This window comes from Sphaerodactylus townsendi, linkage group LG02, assembly GCF_021028975.2.
Source record: "Sphaerodactylus townsendi isolate TG3544 linkage group LG02, MPM_Stown_v2.3, whole genome shotgun sequence".
NCBI classification, from domain to species: domain Eukaryota; kingdom Metazoa; phylum Chordata; class Lepidosauria; order Squamata; family Sphaerodactylidae; genus Sphaerodactylus; species Sphaerodactylus townsendi.
In genome coordinates, this window is record NC_059426.1 from 31,163,417 (window position 1) to 31,183,845 (window position 20,429).

The 20,429-nt window shown below is 43.7% G+C and overlaps 1 protein-coding gene across 1 annotated transcript in view; it reads left to right on the plus strand.

The window, feature by feature from the left end:
* Window positions 1–20,429, plus strand: part of LRP2 (LDL receptor related protein 2) — a 224,269-nt gene that overhangs the window by 149,742 nt on the left and 54,098 nt on the right. Inside the window, exons 37-43 of the mRNA XM_048484475.1 lie at window positions 3,355–3,480; window positions 5,882–6,001; window positions 6,889–7,020; window positions 8,154–8,355; window positions 11,633–11,928; window positions 16,007–16,523; window positions 18,437–18,589. Of these exons, the coding sequence (XP_048340432.1) occupies window positions 3,355–3,480; window positions 5,882–6,001; window positions 6,889–7,020; window positions 8,154–8,355; window positions 11,633–11,928; window positions 16,007–16,523; window positions 18,437–18,589 (1,546 nt within the window). The remainder of the gene's footprint in view (window positions 1–3,354; window positions 3,481–5,881; window positions 6,002–6,888; window positions 7,021–8,153; window positions 8,356–11,632; window positions 11,929–16,006; window positions 16,524–18,436; window positions 18,590–20,429) is intronic.

Sequence of the window (20,429 nt, forward strand, 5' to 3'; positions counted from 1 at the left end):
CTGTACTTTATGGATATTCCATTAATGGAAGAAGGGGGATCTCATTCAATTACCCTTCCCCTGACATGTGTGACTTTTTTTTGCATATAAGGACCCTCCATCCCTTGCCATTTTTTCATTTTATTTTTCACTGATTTTATTAAATGTCTCTACTGCCCCTCCCCTCTTGGGCTTGTTTCCAACAAAACAAATACATATACAATTCCACAATAATGCGATAAAACTATAAATACACAGCTATAAATTTAAAGACTTAAAACTCTGTATACTTTCTATAAAGACATGATGGCGAGAAAAGTCTAACTCCATCTGATCTCATTAATATCCCAAAGAAGAAAAGGAGGACAGAAAATAAAAATTAGCACCTGATGAAGAGGGTGGCAGGAGGGCGGAAGCTAAATTTGGTAACCGTCGCTGCCTCAGTTATATGCCTGGTGGAACAACTCATGTGCCACGTGTGCTGGTAGAAAGGCTGGAAAGAGTCACTTTTATTAGCCGAACATCTATTGGATGCTATGTCCTGTGTTTCAGACATTGGAGGCTGAATAACATCTTTCGTTCATAACTGTTCCAATGTATGGAATCATTTGATATCTGTGGGAAGGTTGCTATTTCTTGCGCGAAATGTATTAATATACCCAGTGACGTACGTATAGATTTTTATGGGGAGGTTCAGGGGTGAGGTCACACCCCCATCTGCCCCTGGGGGCATGGCCACACCTCCCCAGGCTCCGCCCCTGGCATCAGTGCTTGTAAAAACAGCTCTCTGAGGCCAGGGACAGCAGACTCCCCTGCCCCCACCTCGCCCCGCCCTGCCTTGCCCTGCTCCCCCCCACCAGCTGGGCTCCAGGCTAGTTGCCGGCAGTTCCTTCTTCCTCCCCTCCAGGCAGAGGGGTAGCTAGGGAAAATGGAGCCTGGTGCAAAATCTGAGGTTTGCCCCCTCCCCCCCCAATGGGTGGCTGCTGTGATGCTGGAATCCACCCCCAAACAGCATCACTTTTGATGGTGTTTAAATTAGGGAGCCCAGATTCTCCTTTTAAATCCATCTTAAAGGATGAATCTGGGGTCCCCAGTTAAAACAACATTGAAAGTGATGCTGTTTGGGGGTGGATTCAGTGGTGAGATTCAGCAGGTTCGCACCACTTCGGCAGAACCGGTTGTTAAATTACTTGAATCCCACCACTGGGTGGATTATCCCCCATCCTGAAACAGCATCACTTTCAATGTTTAATCTGGGGACCTCAGATTCTCCCTTTAAATCCATGCCAAAGGGGGTGGATTTAAAAGGAGAATCTGGGGAAATTTGGAGGGTGCCTGCTGTCAGGGGTGCAATTGTTTAGCTAGCAGCACCAAACTTTCAGGGGTATCTTTAGGAGACTCTCCTGATGATACCACCCAGGTTTTGTGACGTTTGGTTCAGGCGGTCCAAAATTGTGGACCTTCAAAGATGTAGCCCATCTTCTATTAGCTCCCATTGGAAACAATGGGGGATGGGGCATCCCCTTTGGGAGTCCATAACTTTGGACCCCCTGAATCAACCTTCACCAAACCTGGGTGGTATCAGTAGGAGACTATCCTGATGATACCACCTAGGTTTAATGAAGTTTGATTCAGGGGGTCCAAAGATGTGGACCCTCAAAAGGGTAGCCCCATCTACTATTAGCTCCCATTGGAAACAATAGGGGATGGGGCACCTCCTTTAGGGGTCCATAACTTTGGACCCCCCGAACCAAACTTCACCAAACTTGGAGTGTCATCTGATAATAGCCTGAAATTTTGGTGTTGCTAGCCTAAAAACTGCGCCCTCTGCAGGCCAAAACCCAAAAAATGGGGGGCGGAGCTTCAGACATGCAATGGGGGGGTTGAACCTGAGAAACCCCCCTTACCTACGTCCTTTAATATACCCATTGTGTATATGCATAATGCGGTTAATCCTACTCTTTTGGACCAACAGTGAAGTAGTTAAGATTAAAATTTTGTTGTTCATCTTTGGTGTGCCAGTGGAGCATATTTAGAGGTCATAAACCTCTGAAACCCTGTGCTTGAAGGAACTTCAAGGAAAGGCCTTGGTCTCTGTGGCCCTCCCAGGCAACTGATTGGGCTCTGTGAAATAGGATGCTGAAATAGATTGGCCCCTGGTCTGACCAGGCAGGGCTACTCTTATATTCTTTTGAGCATTGACTATCAGTACTTCTGTTGTGCCAGAGGCCATGATTGCAACTTCTCTGGTGTGGGTTTTAAATACAGTGCTTCAATTTTCGGAGAATGGTGGTGTGGGAATGACCACCATGAAGGGGAAGTGCAGGTGTTGATTGGTGGTTGTGATAGCACAGCTGTAATAAAGAGGTGGAATCAAATTGAGAGACTGTTACTCTTAGGAAAGACAGAATGACCTTAGAAGAGAAGTCTCACCTTTTGGCAGGGCAAAATTGACTCATACTCTACTCAGTATTATATCCAGTCTTGCATCATGGAATCCAAGATGGTGCACATAGGATTCCTGATTGCTCTGTCTTCCAGGCTTTGACCTGACTGACATTGGTTTATTGAAGAATGTTGTCTTCCAACCATAAAATGTACTTCTTCTAATAGTTTGACCAATTTTAAATCATCACTTTAGAAATCTGTAGCTAGAGGTGAAAAATAATGCAAAATTATTTAATGTTGATGGTAAAATATTTATTAAAATGTTTTTATTTTTATATATACATATATAATGTTTTTATTTATATATATATAATGTTTTTATTTATATTTATTATATAGTTAGTTAGTTAGTTAGTTAGTTAGTTAGTTAGTTAGTTAGTTAGTTAGTTAGTTAGTTAGTTAGTTAGTTAGTTAGTTATGGTAAAATAGGCCATTTGATTTTTGTTCCTCTTTTGTGAGGCACAGCACTTCTGTTGTGGTGATTTTTCCCCAATGTGGTTTCTAAGAATATGTCCCTTTTTCGCTGTCAAATTTGGGATCATTTTTTTCTGAAAGACAAAGTAGGAGGAAAAAGCTATGATTATTCATGGATAAATAGATTGTGTATCAGCTATAAATAATGAAGATGTATTTGTGGAAAATAATAAAAGATAAAAAGTTGCTTGTGCTATTTCTGTACTTTGTGAATACGCCGAGAAGAGATGATGTAAAGACAGCTGCTAAATTATCTTACACAGAATGAATATATCTCATCTCTGGTTGAGATCTGCTGGGCTCATTTTACAATGATAGACAGAGTCACTCCAGAAAGCATGAAAAAAGTTACTGTTTGCAGTTAAAATGCTTTAAAAAAAAAGTCAGCTCGTTACTTTATAAAGAGAAAAAAAGATCTAAATTCTCCCTTCGTGTTTTCTTTTTCTCGTAAAGCTGAACGCACTTGTCAGCCTGGCTATACGAAATGTCAGAGCACGAACATATGCATTCCTCGAACTTATCTGTGCGATGGAGATAATGACTGTGGGGACATGAGTGATGAGAGCCCCACTCACTGCGGTAAGCAAACTGTGCCCCAGTTACCTCCCTCGTCTCTGGGCCAAAAGCCAAACGTTCTCATGCCTTCTATGATTTGTTTCTCCCTTTTTATGATTTTATATTGCAAAGACCGGCCTTTCCTTGTGCCCGTGTAGGTCTGCCTAACATGAGTCTCCTTTTCAGATTCTGGAACGTTAAATGAAAAAGTGAAGTCTCCTAAGCCAGTCTTGGAGGCAAGGGATGCCAAACCACTGTTAGCTAAGGAATAAATAGATATTATATGGAGAACTGGGGCTGGGAAACTGCCAGATTTGGAAAGAACTCTGCATTCATAGGACTTGAGGGGGGAAGGAACAACTCGGATATTATGTCCATAGCTTTTGATGTGTTTATGTGCTGCAAGGCAGAGACATAGCAAGGGGGGAAAGCGCCTGGTGGACTGGTGCATCCTTCGCCCCTGGAACGCCCCCGCCCCACCCCTGGAACGCCCTCGCCCCACCTTCACAGGAACACGCACCTGGTGTGTCACCCCCTCCCCTGTCCCCTTGGAGCTACGCCTCTGCTGCAAGGGGGATGGGACATTACATCTGTAGGACTCTTATTAGATGTGCTTGCCTGATGTGGTGGAGAGCATTGATATTGGCACGCTAGTTTCCAGTGGCTGCTGGCACAGAACAGAGATGCTTCCTGTGGGTGTACTGGCACATGTATCCAGTGTTGAACAATGTTATAAGAATGCAAAATAAAGATTTTGCCATTCTGAATAGGAAGATATAAAGTCCAGGAGGAAAGCAACAATAGAGGTGTTACTGCTATTTTATACAATTTCGTGTATGAAAAGTGCCTGTTCTTTTGCACATTCAGGCCTGAAAGACGCAATATGGAAGCTACAAGTCAAGACACAAAGTTCCTTACCATGCTTGTGGTTATAAATTCAAGTGAGGACTTACCTTTAAACAGCTCTCCGTTTCCCAATTCAGCTGCATATGGGACAGTGGGGAGGGAAGAGTTTCAGGCTTACCCCCTGGAAACAGCACTGGGGAGGCCATGTCTACCACTTACTCTGGCACTATGTAGCAAGCAAGCAAGCTAAGCCTTTATTGGCATAGACAAAACAAAACAAAAAACGCTACAAACAATAAGGTTTTTGAAGCAAAGAGAGATACATCAGATATATACAAATTGTTACCGACTCTGAATTATTTCCATCACGAAGCTTGCAACCTCTTCACAAAAAAACAGAATCAGAGTTATCCAGCAGAAGACATAATCTAATCAAATCTGTTAACTCAGGTTGGAGGATGTAAATTGACATATTTCGATCTAATTTTGGCAAATCAAGGGCACTGTGTATCCATCTCAAGGTACATAAAGCCCCCGCACCTCCAGGTTGCTGATTGGATGGGGGAAAAAAACCCTTGCAACTGGTCACAGCCGCTTATCGTATTACTAATATGAGTGCCCCTGAAGTGGGAAATTGGGCCACATGGAAGTGGCTCCCATTTCTACCTAGAAGACTGCTGTCTTGGACACCTACTATACTGTAGTGGCTGAAAAACTGAACCATGAACCAATCTGCATTTCTCCTCTATTATAAACTTCCTAAATTGCCTTAGGCAAGCTGTTCTCTGTTGGCTTCAGCCTTCAGCTGTTCTCTGTTGGTTTCACCCTAAGACAGGCATTATGGAGGTGATATAATATTGGCCTGTCAATATATGTATGTATGATATATGTACGCACATGATATATGTATGTATGACAGTGGTGGCGAACCTACGGCACGGGTGCCAGAGGTGGCACTCAGTGCCCTCTCTGTGGGCACGCACAGAGTCCCCCTCCACACACATCTAGGCTGGCCTGGGCCACTGGGCTCGATTATTAGCATTAAACCTAAGACCTAGTTTTGGGGAAGCAGTGTAGGTTAAGCGCTGTTAAGCGCTGTTAAACCCCACTGATTTTCTTCTGAAGAACTAAAGCGTGATCCTTTACCTGAGAGTAAGCTTGGTTGCTGGCAATGGGGCTTACTTCTGAGTAGACCCTCTTAGGATTGTGATTTATCCGTTGGAAGAGTTGCACGGTTGCTTCAAAGCAAAGCCACTGACTACCACCAAGCTTACTCCCCAGTAATTCACGCCTTGGAGCCAACCATGTTTTCTAAACAAAAACCTCAGTATTCAGGTTAAATTGCCGTGTTGGCACTTTGCGATAAATAAGTGGGTTTTGGGTTGCAGTTTGGGCACTCGGTCTCGAAAAGGTTCCCCATCACTGATGTATGAGAAGTACTTTGAATGCACAAAAGTATAATATATACATATTAAATATTATTGTGTTAATCATGCATTCAAATAAAACATCAATCCTTTTGTAAGCCTAAGAAAAAGGGAAGATGAAATCCAGGGGGTTTGTTTTTTCACCCTTCCAGTCTCACTGACCTGCACCAATGCGGAGTTTCGCTGTTCATCTGGACGCTGCATTCCTGCTCATTGGTACTGTGATCAAGCGACAGACTGTGCCGATGGCTCAGATGAGCCTTCTTCTTGTGGTAAGTGAGAAGTTAAAAACAGAATGAGCTGGGAAGGTGTAGCTGGACTGAAGGAAATTAATCCGGTTAATGTGTGGATTGGTCAGTCAGTGGTGGTCAACCTTTTCGAAAATGTCCCCTAGGTTAAAGTCCAGGGTATGAGACAGTTCCATCGAGACCACAGACATAAGCCCTTCAGAATGGGTACTCTAGAGCAGGGGTGTCCAACTCTGGCGCTTCAGATGTTCATGGACTACAATTCCCAATTGGCCATGCCAGCAGGGGCTGATGGGAATTGTAGTCCATGAACACCTGAAGTGCCAGAGTTGGAAGCCCCTGTTCTAGAGTCTTCTGAGTGAGGGAGCAGACAGTAGTTTATCATGGGAAAGAAGCGCAAGTCTGTCTCTGTGCCAAAACCGTATTTTTATATTCTAGTGTAGCCTAGTTTCAGAGGGTAGCCATGTTTGTCTACAGTAGAAAAGCTAAATTTGAGTCCAGAGAACAACAGGATTTTGGGGATATGAGCATTCAAATGTCAAAGCTGCCTTTTTCATCCAACGAAGGGAGTTTTGACTCTTGGAAACTCATATCATCAAATTTGTGTTGGTCTCTGAGGTTCTCCTTACCATGTTTCTAATTTTCCAAAAGAGGAATGTTTCTTTAAGGCTTCTACCAGTTTAAATATGGAAAGTTTGTGAATGAGCACTGAAGTGTTTGCTGAAGGCAGTGAGGCACATTAATCCTTTTGCATGTAGTCATTCTTATAAAAGAGGGTGGCTTTCTGCAGAACTTTCTTGGCATTAAACACCTCCCCCCCCTTCGGCAAAGTGGAAAGTTTTCTTTAGCATGCTGATAGGCATACCACAAAGCAGGCAGAGAACCCCCGTTCTTCTTCTTCTTCTTCCAAGTTCGCCCTGTGCGGAGCTGTTCAAGTGACCAGTTCAGATGTGACGATGGCAGATGTATCCCAGCAAGTTGGATCTGTGACGGTGATAATGATTGTGGTGATATGAGTGATGAAGACCAAAGACACAGTTGCGGTAAGTGCCTGCTAGGCCTGAAAGTTATATGGAATCTTTTGATTCTATTTTGACTTTATTCTGTAACTCATGTTGGAAATTTCTCCTTCTGAGTGATAACGACCCTGCAAAGTTCTTGAGAGCAGGAGAGATAAACATATACGTTTAAAAGACTGAACAGAGGTTGTAAAGCAAGGGGAACTACTTACCACTGCATGGATTCTGATTTGGTTAACACGAAGCACTCAGAGCCAAGATTTTTTAAAAATTCTTTAATTTTATTGAGAAGTAAACATTTCTCAGTGATCAAAACTGCTTTAGCTGATATAACTTATATTCATCTGATTAAAAAACCCCATACTGTTCAAATCACGGTTAACCATAAAATAATAGCCTAACATGGTTAACTATAGTAGCGTTGCCTATAGTTCTAAAGGAGTAAGCAAAAGCAAATAAACTTATGCAGCAGAGGGAGCAGCAGTGGCGTAGGAGGTTAAGAGCAGGTGCATTCTGATCTGGAGGAACCGGGTTTGATTCCCCGCTCTGCCGCTGAGCTGTGGAGGCTTATCTGGGGAATTCAGATTAGCCTGTACACTCCCACACACGCCAGCTGGGTGACCTTGGGCTAGTCGCAGTTCTTCTGAGCTCTCTCAGCCCCACCTACCTCACAGGGTGTTTGTTGTGAGGGGGGAAGGGCAAGGAGATTGTAAGCCCCTTTGAGTCTCCTTACAGGAGAGAAAGGGGGGATATAAATCCTCCTCCTCCTCCTCTTCTTCTTCTCCTCCTCCTCTTCTCCTCCTCCTCCTCCTCCTCCTCCCTCTTCCTCTTCTTCCTCTTCTTCTTCCTCTTCTTCTTCCTCTTCTTCTTCTTCTTCTCTGAAGCCCAAGTTTGTTACATTACACAGTGCACAAAGCAACTCTTCGGCACGTTGTTACAGCTTATCAGTTTCAAGTTCCAAGTATTAAACCATCTCCACTGACATAATTACACGCATCCATCAAAAGAGCTTCTAGCCCACCTCCTCTATATGAGAATTTAGTTAAACTGCCTAACTTTCGCAGGTGGAATGGTCACTCCTGAAAATTTCTCCCAGCATGCAATCTCTTCCACAGAGGTGTTTAATAAGAGTGCTGAAATAGTGTGCTTTGTTCCAGCAAATCGCAGCTGCACAGCATTGGAGTTCACGTGTGTGAACAACGGACCTTCACAAAGAAGGTGTATCCCCAAGGCCTGGGTCTGCGATGGGGACGCTGACTGCAGTGATGCTTATGATGAGCATCAAAACTGCACAAGAAGGCCATGTCTGGACAGTGAATTCATGTGTAGCAATGGACTGTGCATTCGCAGCGCATACAGGTTTGTGTGACACTCAGCCCGGCCTTTGGAATGCCTTCACTCATGAGGTTCTCCTGAAACCTGCCTTTCATTCTTTTACATGCCAGGCTAAAATCTTCATTTTTATCCAGGCTGTTAACGGATGAGATGTTTCTTTTAAACATCTTGCAGTCTGCTCCTGGCTCAAAGATGATTTTATTCACTTCATTTTAAGCTGCTGACCAGGGGCGAATCTAGGAAAACTGGAGCCCGGGGACAAAATCTGAGTTTGGTGCCCCCCCACCCCAGGTATGGACGACCACCCTCCCCCACAATGATTTTTTGCACCAGCTCACAAAACACCTCCCACCACCAGCAAAACATACATGGCTTTCTCCCCACCAACTCTCTTTCCTAATTGTGTCCTCACACCAACCCTATGAGGTAGGTTGTTAGCCTGAGAAACAGCTCCAAGCCAGTGCAAGTGGGAATTAACTTTTAAGCATGTAAATCTCTCACAAGTCACCCCCCATCTGAAGGTTTACCAAGCAAACATCAGCATCATCTCTCACAAATCACCTCCTACCCCCAGCAAAACAGGCATGGCTCTCTCCACCACACTTCACTTCTCCCTAATTGTGTCCTCACACCAACTCCTGTGGTAGGCTGCTAGCCTGGAGAAACAGCTCCAAGCCAGTGCAAGGGGAATTAACTTTTAAGCATGTAAATCTCTCACAAGTCACCCCCCTATCTGAAGGTTTACCAAGCAAACTTCAGCATCCTCTCTCACAAATCACCTCCTACCCCCAACAAAACAGGCATGGCTCTCTCCCCACCACTTTCCTAATTGTGTCCTCACACCAACCCTGTGAGGTAGGCTGCTAGCCTGAGAAACAGCTCCAAGCCAGTGCATGGGGAATTAACTTTTACGCATGTAAATCTCTCACAAGTTGCCCCCCCCCCATCTGAAGGTTTACCAAGCAAACATCAGCATCCTCTCTCACAAATCACCTCCTATCCCCAGCAAAACAGGCATGGCTCTCTCCCCACCACTTTCCTAATTGTGTCCTCACACCAACCCTGTGGCAGGGTAGGCTGCTGGCCCTGAGAAACAACCCAGCTCCAAGCCAGTGCAAGTGGGAATTAACTTTTAAGCATGTAAATCTCTCACAAGTCACCCCTCATCTGAAGGTTTACCAAGCAAACGTCAGCATCATCTTCAGTTCTGCTGCTGCTTCTGGGCTCCCTGCTCAGCTTGCCTTTTCCTGTGCCTGCTGCCGGGGAGAAGGCTTCTGAGAAATGCCACACTTAATTTAAGGCGAATAAGGCATGCAGGGTTAGAGGGAGGGGAGGCGGAGCTCCCCAGTCCTTCTCCTGGGAGCCCAGTGGGGCTTCTCCCCCGCTCCCTGGACACTCCAGGCCACCGTACAGAGTGGGCGGGGCTACGACAGGCACTGGGAGCAGGCCGCTGCTTCAGTGCCTGCTTTCTAGGGCTTGCTCAATCCCTGGCTCTGTAGGAGGATGTTTTGGCGCCCCCCACGTGACCTCAATCGATGCGCCCGGGGACAAGGGGTACCCCATGTCCCTAGGCAGGAACGCCAGTGCTGCTGACTATGCCCCAGTTTGTTTTAACGGCACTGTTCTGTTTTCTCTGGCTTGTGTTAGACATTCTTCTTTTGTAGTTGTGTTTTAATGGTTTTGTTTTACTGTTTTAAGGCAAGCTGCCTCAAGCAGGTCTCTGGAGATGCAGCATGTAAATTTACCAAATAAACCAGTAAACCATAGCAAGGTGCTGGAGGATTTCTGTGAAGGAAGTTGTGTGGTGTAGTGGTTAAGAGCAGGTGTACTCTAATCTGGAGGAACTGGGTTTGATTCCCTGCTCTGCCACCTGTGGAGACTTATCTGGGGAATTCAGATTAGCCTGTACATTCCAACACACGTCAGCTGGGTGACCTTGGGCTAGTCCAGGGGTAGGGAACCTGCGGCTCTCCAGATGTTCAGGAACTACAATTCCCATCAGCCTCTGTCAGCATGGCCAATTGGCCATGCTGGCAGGGGCTGATGGCAGATTGTGAGTTCCTGAGCATCTCAACACAGGTTCCCCACCCTAGGCTGAATCTGAACAGTTCTTCTGAGCTCTCTCAGCCCCATCTACCTCACAGGGTGTTTGTTGTGAAGGGGGAAGGGAAAGGAGTTTGTATGCCCCTTTGAGTCTCCTTGCAGGAGAGAAAGGGGGATATAAATCCCAACTCTTTTTCTTTTTTTTTCTATTGAGAATTGGCATGGAGTGTAGGCAGTGTGAAATGCAGGCAGTGTGGACTTCAACATGGGCTCAGATTCCAGATCAGCCTAGACTCACTTGGCATCTCTTGGCCCAATTCCCCGTTTTTGAGGTTGATGCACATTTTTAGAGGTGAATATTCTTAACCTCATTCTTAATGCCGAACTACTGCTGGTGGAATTTGCCATTATCATGCTGCACGTGATTCCATTGATAAAAGCAGGGTGCTGGACCATGGTGGGGCGTGATGCTGCCATGTCACAAGGGAAGGAAACTGACTGAGGCAAAATGTTGTCATCCAGAAATTAGCTGTTCAGTGTCGAGTGAAGTTTGGGGAGAGTCCCAGTGCCCCCGCTGCTGCTGTAGTGGGGGCGGGCCAGGGGAGGAGCTGACGTTTGTTGGATCCCTCCCAGCCATTTGGTGCATTACACCAGCAGCCAAGGAATACATCCAGGTGGCATAAGCCTGTTAAATCCAATGAGAGCTTCTCAGCGACAGGGAGGCTTTGATGCTTGCGAAGCCCCCCTGCACCGCCACAGCTGGTTACGTGAAGTCTTGGATGGGGCTGCCCATCTTCCATGGTCCAATTGGCCATGCTAGCAGGGGCTGCTGGGAATTGTAGTCTTTATTTTATTTATTTATATTTATTGATAATTAATTTTATATATCGCCCCTCCCCCGAAGGGCTCTGGGCGGTGAACAACATAATAAAACAACCATCACATTAAAACCCCATTAAACAGCATTAAAACCCCATTAAACAGCAAATTAACAAAATTACATTAACAGAATTACATTGTCATAAACATTTGGAGGGCCTGAGTTTGACACCTAAATAAATCTTTTATTTTTGGGAAAAATTTTATGTTGTGTGTGTGTCCAATGACTTGTTTTTAATGTTGTGACAATGTTCCAATTGTAAGCACACCTTGAGCAGAACTCTGAATAGGACGCATAGAAATATACCAATAAATAATGTTTGCTTAACTGGTGGTCACCGCCTCCCTGTAATGCTCCAAAGGTGTTTTTCTTTTCCAGGTGTGACAGGCGTAATGACTGCGGCGACAACAGTGATGAGAGGGGTTGTACCTATCAGCCCTGCACGCAACACCAGTTTACCTGTCAAAATGGCCGCTGCATCACAAAAGCCTATGTTTGTGATGGGGACAACGATTGTGGTGATGAATCAGATGAGTCGGAGCACATGTGTGTTACACCAGAAGCAACCTGTCCCCCCCATTTTTTCAAGTGCGACAATGGGAACTGCATTGCAATGACCAATATCTGCAACCGGATCGACAACTGTCTTGACAACAGTGATGAAAAAGGATGTGGTATGTCTAGAACATTTTTGGAGGAATCTATCTGAGCTCATAAGTAGTGACAAAGTCAGATTCATCCAGGACTTTTTTGTCAGCTGCAGAATAATGCACTTTCAGTCCACTTTCACAATTGTTTGCAAGTGGATTTGGCTATTCCGCACAGCTGCAAAGTGCATTGAAAGTGAATTGAAAGTGCATGATTCTTCATGTGCAGAAGGGGCCCCAGAGAGTAGATGAGGTTGACTCATAGGCAGCTGGGCCATAGGTCATCTGGGATGGGGGTGGTCTCCCTGGGCAGACCAGAAGGCCCCAGGCATCACTGGTGTCTGTTCCTTGAGAATTTCAGAAATCATCACTGGGGACTAGGCCTCTTGTTTTTGAAGGGATGTATCTGAGTTCAGAAGTTTGATAAGCAACATGGGGAATTATTGTGACACTTTAAAAATGTCTGTCTGACAAAGAGCTCTACAGCAAATGTCCTTGGAGATCATGCGTGATGATAAAAAGTCTTAGAACAGTACCATTGCAAAAAAGGCAAAATGAAACCGAGTTGCATTAATAGGGGAATTATGAATAAGAGACCATTCGTATTCATGCTGTTGCCAAAATTCATAAATATTTGCTTCAGAATATGGATTTGCATAGCTTTTGATGTTCGCATGTATTACAGTTCAAACATATTCATTTTGCAATTGCACAGAATGTACTTTTAATTTAAGTCTGTTTTAGGCTAGGGCCAGACAAGATATTATGTTAGATGTATTGTTGAAGGCTTGCACCTTGAAGGCTGGAATCACTGGGGTGCTGTGTGGTTTCTGGGCTGTATGGCCATGTTCTAGCAGCATTCTCTCCTGATGTTTCGCCTGCATCTGTGGCTGGCATCTTCAGAAGATCTGAATGTTATGTTAGAATTGCTGTATGGATAGTCCATGTTTCTAGGTTTAGGACTGGGACTGCAGTTTATGTTGCCAGCCTGTCCCTGCTACAGGCCTAACATCACCTTGAGATTGAAAAACTTAAGCAGGGGAAAAGGTTAAACCTTTTTGACTGTGCTGCAGCCATATGAATCGGGCTACCTGATGCTTCAGGCCTCCTTCAAAATAATTATTGGAAGAATTTTTCACAGGTCTCCAATTTTGCTTCTGGTTTGAACCAAAGTCCTGGGCAGTCAGTCAGTGTAGTTCAAGTGGATCTAAGCAAACCGTATTACGTCTACAGTTACAAATGAACAGAATAAATGAACAGAATGCATGCATGTATGCATGCAGTAGTTCTTGAATTTGCCTGAACAAGACCCAGGAAGCTTCCTAGCCCAGAAAGCCAAGAGTGTTTTCTTTATTCCTCTCATTATTTTAAAAAAATTTTATGGCGAGAAAGCAAACAAATTCTTCTTCTAAACCTCAGTATTAAGTGCATTTTCACAGTACTGCCTTTATTGCACGACTTCTTTTTCCTCCAAAGCTTTGGAATGTTTCTATTCTTGCCCACTAGTTTGAAGCCGTGAAAATAATTCACTGTAGGGGGCTTACTTTTTTCTATATCAACTGTGCTCTGTGTTGTGTAGAAATAAAGTTAACTTGCAAATATGGTATGCACAGAAGCAGAAAATCTTTCCACATTATTACTCAATTTAGAAGTTTATTTTCCTGTACCAGTATATTATTTCAGGCAAGAACATGAGAAACCTGTTTTCAGAGCCACCTCTGTAAAATTTAATGGATGACCTTGGGCCAATCACTTTCTCTTAGTCTAGTGAATCTCACAGGGTTGTTGTGTGAAGTAAGTTGGGCGGGGGAGAGTTTATGGACAAAAATGCGATGGATGTATCAAACAATGAGAAAGCTGGATAGACAACCTGCTATATATAACCTGTTTTTTCCTGCGTTGCTATCAGAGGACAGCTATATGTACTCTGTGGGACCATGAATGTTCTGTGTGCATGTCTGAATAAATTGCCCCATCGGTAGGTGGGCATGGATAGGCCTAGTCCAAATATATGCCCCCCAAAATGGGTTTACATGTTACCAGGTTGATTTTGTTGGACTGGTGCTACCACAGTGGCCCTGATTCTGCTTGGCTTTTGTGATTTGACACTGGTTCAGTCGAACTGGAAATAGTGTCCCCTCCCTTGCTCCTGGTTTGGTTTGGAGTTCCTGGTTTGATGTTGGATGTTGGATGTGTTAGGTTGCCACAGTGTCCTGTGATTCTGCTGGGATGCTTTGGTTTGATATTGGTTTTGTTGGGCTTGTTAGTTCTGTGAGTATTAGGAGGGTTTTGGTTGCATACTCTTCTTTAGCAGATTCCACACGAGCCATAAACAGCGCCCCCGGAACGGCAAAAACGCCATCCCGGGGGCACCGTTTGCGCAGCTGCCACCTCCCGAGCAAGGCAGTGCCACGCTTTTTTCCCTGAGCCGCTGTTTTTGAGCGAGTCTTTTCAAAAACAGCGATGTCCACCCGGTGCCGAGCGAACGGCACCAGGTGGATGGCGCTGTTTTCTGGCGCACAGCTTAAAAAAAACTTACCTCCTCTTCCCTGCGTAGCTCCGTAGGGACAAGGGGACATGCCTCCTGGCCCCCAACCCCTGAGGTGTCAGCATGGCCACAGGGGCGTGTCCCCTCCTCTTTGCAGAGCTACGCAGGGAAGCAGAGGGGAGTAAAAAAAGAAGTGGCATGCCTCCATTCGGAGACGCCTCCTTGGGCTGCGGCGGCTCTGGGCCTGCGCACACAAAAACGTGTGAATGGCGCTGTGTGGTGGACCTTTGTTTGGCTATTCTTTGTCCTAGAAATCATGCAATTTTTACACTTTAAGAGCGATAGAGTTTGACACCTTGGTCCAATTCATTTGAAACCTGAGGGCTGAGGGGTGTGTGTGTGTGTGTGTGTGTCTTTAGTTGGCAGGCAACACTAACTCTGTTGCAGTTTGGTGAGATTTGCTCAAAAAATCAGTCACTCCAGTCTCCTGGAAATATTTTTAGGGCTGAGGAAAACTGAACCCAAGTGCCAAACTAATATTGGGGACACAAATAATCCAGTATTTATACTCTTCCTGAAATCTGAAAAACACAATTTTTTCAAGTGCATATCCCTCTCAACCCCCTCCCCCCACATATTAAATTTATAACAAAACTGAAATTGTTCAACAAACTGCAAAAGAATGTCATTTATTTTACTGTAAAATGTTTTTTGTATTATAAAGATGGTATTAAAATATGGTCTCACCATATTTTAATAAATTATCTCATTAATTGTTTGATGCTGTAACCCTGGTTCATTCGGAGTTAAGCCAGTTTTGCCCTTGGGCCAATGGATTTTAGCAGGACTGAACAGTTTTTATTACTGAGAACTTCAGTTTAATTAACGTTGTCAGCCTGGTTATTGTGTTGCTCAGTTGATATCCATTTGGCATGCACACATTACTGGTAAGCTGGTTTCCTCCCATAAAATTTCAGCAGGAACCTCATATTATTGGTCTGTCAGTGGTGATATAAGAAGAAGATTTGGATATATATTCCCGCTTTCTCTCTTATAAGGAGACTCAAAGGGGCTTACAAACTCCTTTCCCTTCCCCCCGCACAAGAAACACCCTGTGAGGTGGGTGGGGCTGAGGGAGTTCAGAAGAACTGTGACTAGCCCAAGGTCACCCAGCTGGCGTGTGTTGGAGTGCACAGGCTAATCTGAATTCCCCAGATAACCCTCAACAACTCAAGCGGCAGAGCGGGGAATCAAACTCGGTTCCTCCAGATTAGAGTACACCTGCTCTTAACCACTACACCACTGCTGCTCAGATGGTCCAAGAACTCTGCATCTCAGACTTTTGCCATCTTCATCAAAAACAGCGCATCTCACAAAAAAAATACCAGAGCTGTTTTGTTCTGTCACTACGGCATCACTTACTTTTGATTTTTTAAATTTGGCCTTGTGTAAAGTGAGCATTTAGTGGGCAAACAGAAAGTGGCCTCTATCTGAGCCCCTCAGGGATAGGGCAGGGTACAAATATAATTGAAATGAAAAAACAAAACATTGTTTCTAGCCCCTGAGTGGGGTAACTGTTAACTTGATTTCTTGATAATGTTTTCTTTTTGGCTACAGGCATTAACGAATGCAACGACCCTTCGATCAGTGGCTGCGACCATGACTGCACAGACACCCAGACTAGTTTCTACTGTTCTTGTCATCCTGGATACAGGCTCATGTCCAATAAAAAGACTTGCGACGACATTGATGAGTGTAGCGAAACACCTTCAGTGTGTAGCCAGATTTGTGAAAACACCATCGGCTCCTACATCTGCAAGTGTGCGCCGGGCTACATCCGCGAGCCCGATGGAAAGCGCTGCCGGCAAAACAGCAACATCTCGCCTTACCTTATCTTTAGCAACCGCTACTACCTTAGGAACCTCACTACGGATGGCCTGTCTTACTCCCTCATTTTGCAAGGGCTTGGAAATGTGGTGGCGTTGGACTTTGATAGGGTGGAAAAAAGACTTTATTGGATTGATGTGGGCAGGAGGATAATTGAAAGAATGTTTCTCAATGGAACAAACAAAGAAATAATCATTAACGATGGTGTACCAAGTGGAGAGGGTATTGCTGTTGATTGGGTTGGCCGGTAAGTCTCATGATTCCTTTTTTTAAAAAAACATCGTTACTGAGGAGTTGGAATTTTTATGATTTATGGGTTACTCTTTCAACTCACATTCACCCAAACTTAGAAACTACTTCTTTTTAAAAATAATTACTAAAAAAAAAAACCCCAGTCACGAATAACCAGGATTAGGGAGGTTCAATCCTGCGTTTCTGCCCAGGGTTCTTTTCTCCAAATACTCCAATTGCTGAGTTCTCAAAGATTTTATTGTAAAATTGTAAAATTGTAAATTCCTGTTACAGCGATTTCTCAGCCAAGCACATTCCCATTATGTTTCTGTTTGGACCTCAAGCCAAGAGATGCTTCCTCTTGCTCGGCCCATGGTAGAATTTTCCTAGCCTTTGTTCCTTACTTCCCAGGAAAACTCTTGTTTCCTCCCATGAGGTAATCTAGGCTTTGATGTATGCTATGCGATTTCATTACTGTTTGGTAGTGGGATTCTGTCTGTGAGAATAACGGTTTGTCTCAAACCACTTAAGCAAGTTCATGGCTAAAGACTGCATTTGAAGCAGGTTTTTTTAATGGTTTCCAAATCTCTCTCTTTGTATCTAACCATATGGCACATATGGTTGTGGAGAGAGGTTTGAAAATTGGAAGGCAACATCATGTGATTGTGAGAGTCTTTTGCTGGAATGCTAGTTCTCAAGGACCAGGATTTCCATAACCTTCATATTTCATTGACCCTTCCTCTTGAATATTGTGGACGAATTTTCTAGATATAACCATGAAAAACCTGATAAATTTCCCAGATCCTCCAGCAATAGTCTCAGCCGTTTCCCTGCTAAGACTGTCTTTCAGTTAATTCCCTTTTCATAAACCGCTTGGAGGAATCATGCTGAAATCTTTATTTTATCTTGACTTTTCTTTAAATTTGGAGGATTTCCAAATTTTTAAATCTTTAAATTTGGAGTTTGAGAAGGTGACATTTCTTCCACAGTAGAGGAAGAGGAAAGCCTAGTTTCTGTTCTAGATCACTTGTTAAATTTCCTAGTTTGTGACCTATCTTTCTTATACTCTGTCTTTTGCTGTAGCCTAGTATGGATTGGATCCTACCAGCTTCTCGATTTGCTCTTGCCAGAATCCATGTCTCACTACATACCCCATCCTCCATCGTTTTTGATCACACAAACCCAACAGTATCTGTCATAGAGTTTTTTGAGATTGAAAGAGGCCTTTCCTTTGCCCCTCATAAGTGGGAAGGCAGATAGGACAGGCAGCCCAATCCGGGGGAGGGGGGCAGGTGGGCGAATTTCCCTCCGGAGCCAGTGCACCCCTTTCCATCAGCGCAAGGGGCAAATGCTCTGGTGTGTGTGGGAGGTAACTTACCCAGGTGGCTGCTGTAGCTGGGGGTGTTCCAAGGGTAGACCAGCCCACAACCTGGCTGGATGCAGGAAAGGGGTCAACAAGTGTCATGGTGCCCATGGGCACCATGTTTGGAACCGCATTCTACATCATTTATATGCAATTAACATAAGAACAGGTGTCAATTTTCATGATGTTATTTCTATCATTAAAAAAATACGGTTAGGAGAAAGAACAGTCATGGTTTCATTCCTAAGTGTGGAGAAAACATAATAAAAACTTAACAGTTTGAATTGGACTGGAATTTGTCTTAAAATCTAGTACCATTCCTAGTGAGAAAATGTCACGATATAACTGTAGTGTAAGAAGAGGATGAGTGCATTGGAGTAAAACTGATTTACCTCCAGATATATACCGGTACTTCAGGAAATGGTAATTCCCAATCCCTGATAATGTCCTCACCCAGTTTTACATTTCCTGTCTGCATATCAAAGTAGTATTGATCACTGTTAAGGATGTAGCATAGGTGGCTTGAACAGGGTTGTTTATTGCATTAACCTTGCCGACTGTTTCAGAAAACTATACTGGGTGGATGCCTACAAGAATTGCCTTTATGTAGCTGAGCTTGATGGACGGTTCCGAAAGAAACTCGTTGATCGGTGTTTGGACTCCAACAACACCTTCTGTTTTCAGCACCCTAGAGCTGTTGTTGTTCATCCCAAATATGGGTAGGTATTCCAGTCATTATTTCCTTTTAGTGCCACTGTTTTTCAGAGAGGTAGCCTGTTGCAACTAAAATAAAGCCTGTTGCAACTATCTGTTGCAACTAAAATAAAGAGTTTTGCTTTAGACACCAACATATTAACTTTTGTAAGCCAGCTCCCATGCCACCAGATGCATGAAATGCTCCATTTAGTCAGCAGGTGTATATATTACCAGCCAGCACACATGAGGCCCTTATATTGAATCATCTCACTAGTCCATCAGAGGTTCCTTTCACACATGCAAAATAACGCACTTTCAATCCACTTTCAATGCACTTTGCAGCTGGATTTTACTGTGCAGAATAGCAAAATCCACTTTCAAACAATTGTGAAAGTGGATTGAAAGTGCATTATTCTGCATGTGCGGAAGGGGCCAGAGGCAGTATTGTATACTGATAGTGGCCATGGGCCCCCAGAGTTTCACATATTTTACTCTCTTATCCTTAACTGGAGATGCTGAGGATTAAACTGGGTATTTTGTGCATGCTGAGCTGTACTACTAAGCCATGGACCATGATGATTTTACAACACTTTTACATGTTTGTGACATGGGTCTTCAGCACAAAATTTAGATTTTGTAGGACATCCAGTATCTTCAAATCTGTGACACTGCTGTGGGTATCCCCATACCCTGTAGTAAGCCAACATATGCGTAGCACACTTTGAACCACAGTCTTCTGACATGAGAATCTTCAGCTTTCTTGTGCAGAGATTAAGCCAACCTTTCGGTGGGAGGTTGCATGTATAATTTATTTGTGTTCTGCTTCTTGCTGGTGCAAGTGATTAATACCAAGAGAAGTGACACAGTCCAGGTCTGGTAGAATGAAGGTGGAAGGCGGCAAGAAGCTTTGGAAGACAGGGGTATGGAGATAAGAGATATTTAAATAGAAGTAGACAGTACAAATAAGTGGAAGTTATGCTGTGGTGATATTTAAAGGCCTTCTTTACCTGTTGTGCTTAGATATTTTCTATTGCATAAGGAAACTCAAGCTGCAATAAATCAATTAATCTTAATGCACACTTTCCAGTTTTTATTTTCATGTGTTACAATTTCTTGCTTCCCATGGGTTGAGATCCAGCCGATTCACTCAGTTCCCCTCCTTGCACCAGTCTCTATCTCAGATGGCTTTGTCTGTGCAGACTTTATTACCTTTGGCGTGGCCTTTTTGATGGTCAACGAAGACCTCCTCTCTTTTCCACCAGAAGAAAAGTTGGTTTGATCCAACCCTATGTTGATGCATGTCTACTTAAAGGCCATTTGTAATTAAAGAAGCAAAAAAATGATTATTCCCTCCATCAGAATGAATTATATGCTTCAGTTGCACTGGGCAAGGATTATTACTTCCTTTCTCGTCAGTAAATCCTTCCACGTAATATCAAAATAACTTCCAAACCAATCCTCCACATTCACCTGGAGAGTTGATTCATTTGTCTTTGCTTATGACGCATAGAACGTTAGACCAAAGTCCGTTCACGAGATCTGCATATTCTGAAAATATTTATTTATTTATATTTTAGATTTATTAGCCGCCCTCCCCCGAAAGGCTCAGTGCAACAATAAAAGCATAGTAACAATGAATATAACATTAAAACCAACAACAGCACATTCTAATAAACTAATATCTCAGAAATTTTATTTTAAAAAAAACCTCAGATGGTGATAAAAACCCTCCCACCCACCATTTATGGTTGCAACTGGTTTTCTTATCTGGAAATTAATTACAGTACCTCTCATGTTGAATATTTTTCTTTGAAAAACTCATCTGGTAGCACTTTGTTTTAAATTACAGTGATGTTAGATTAA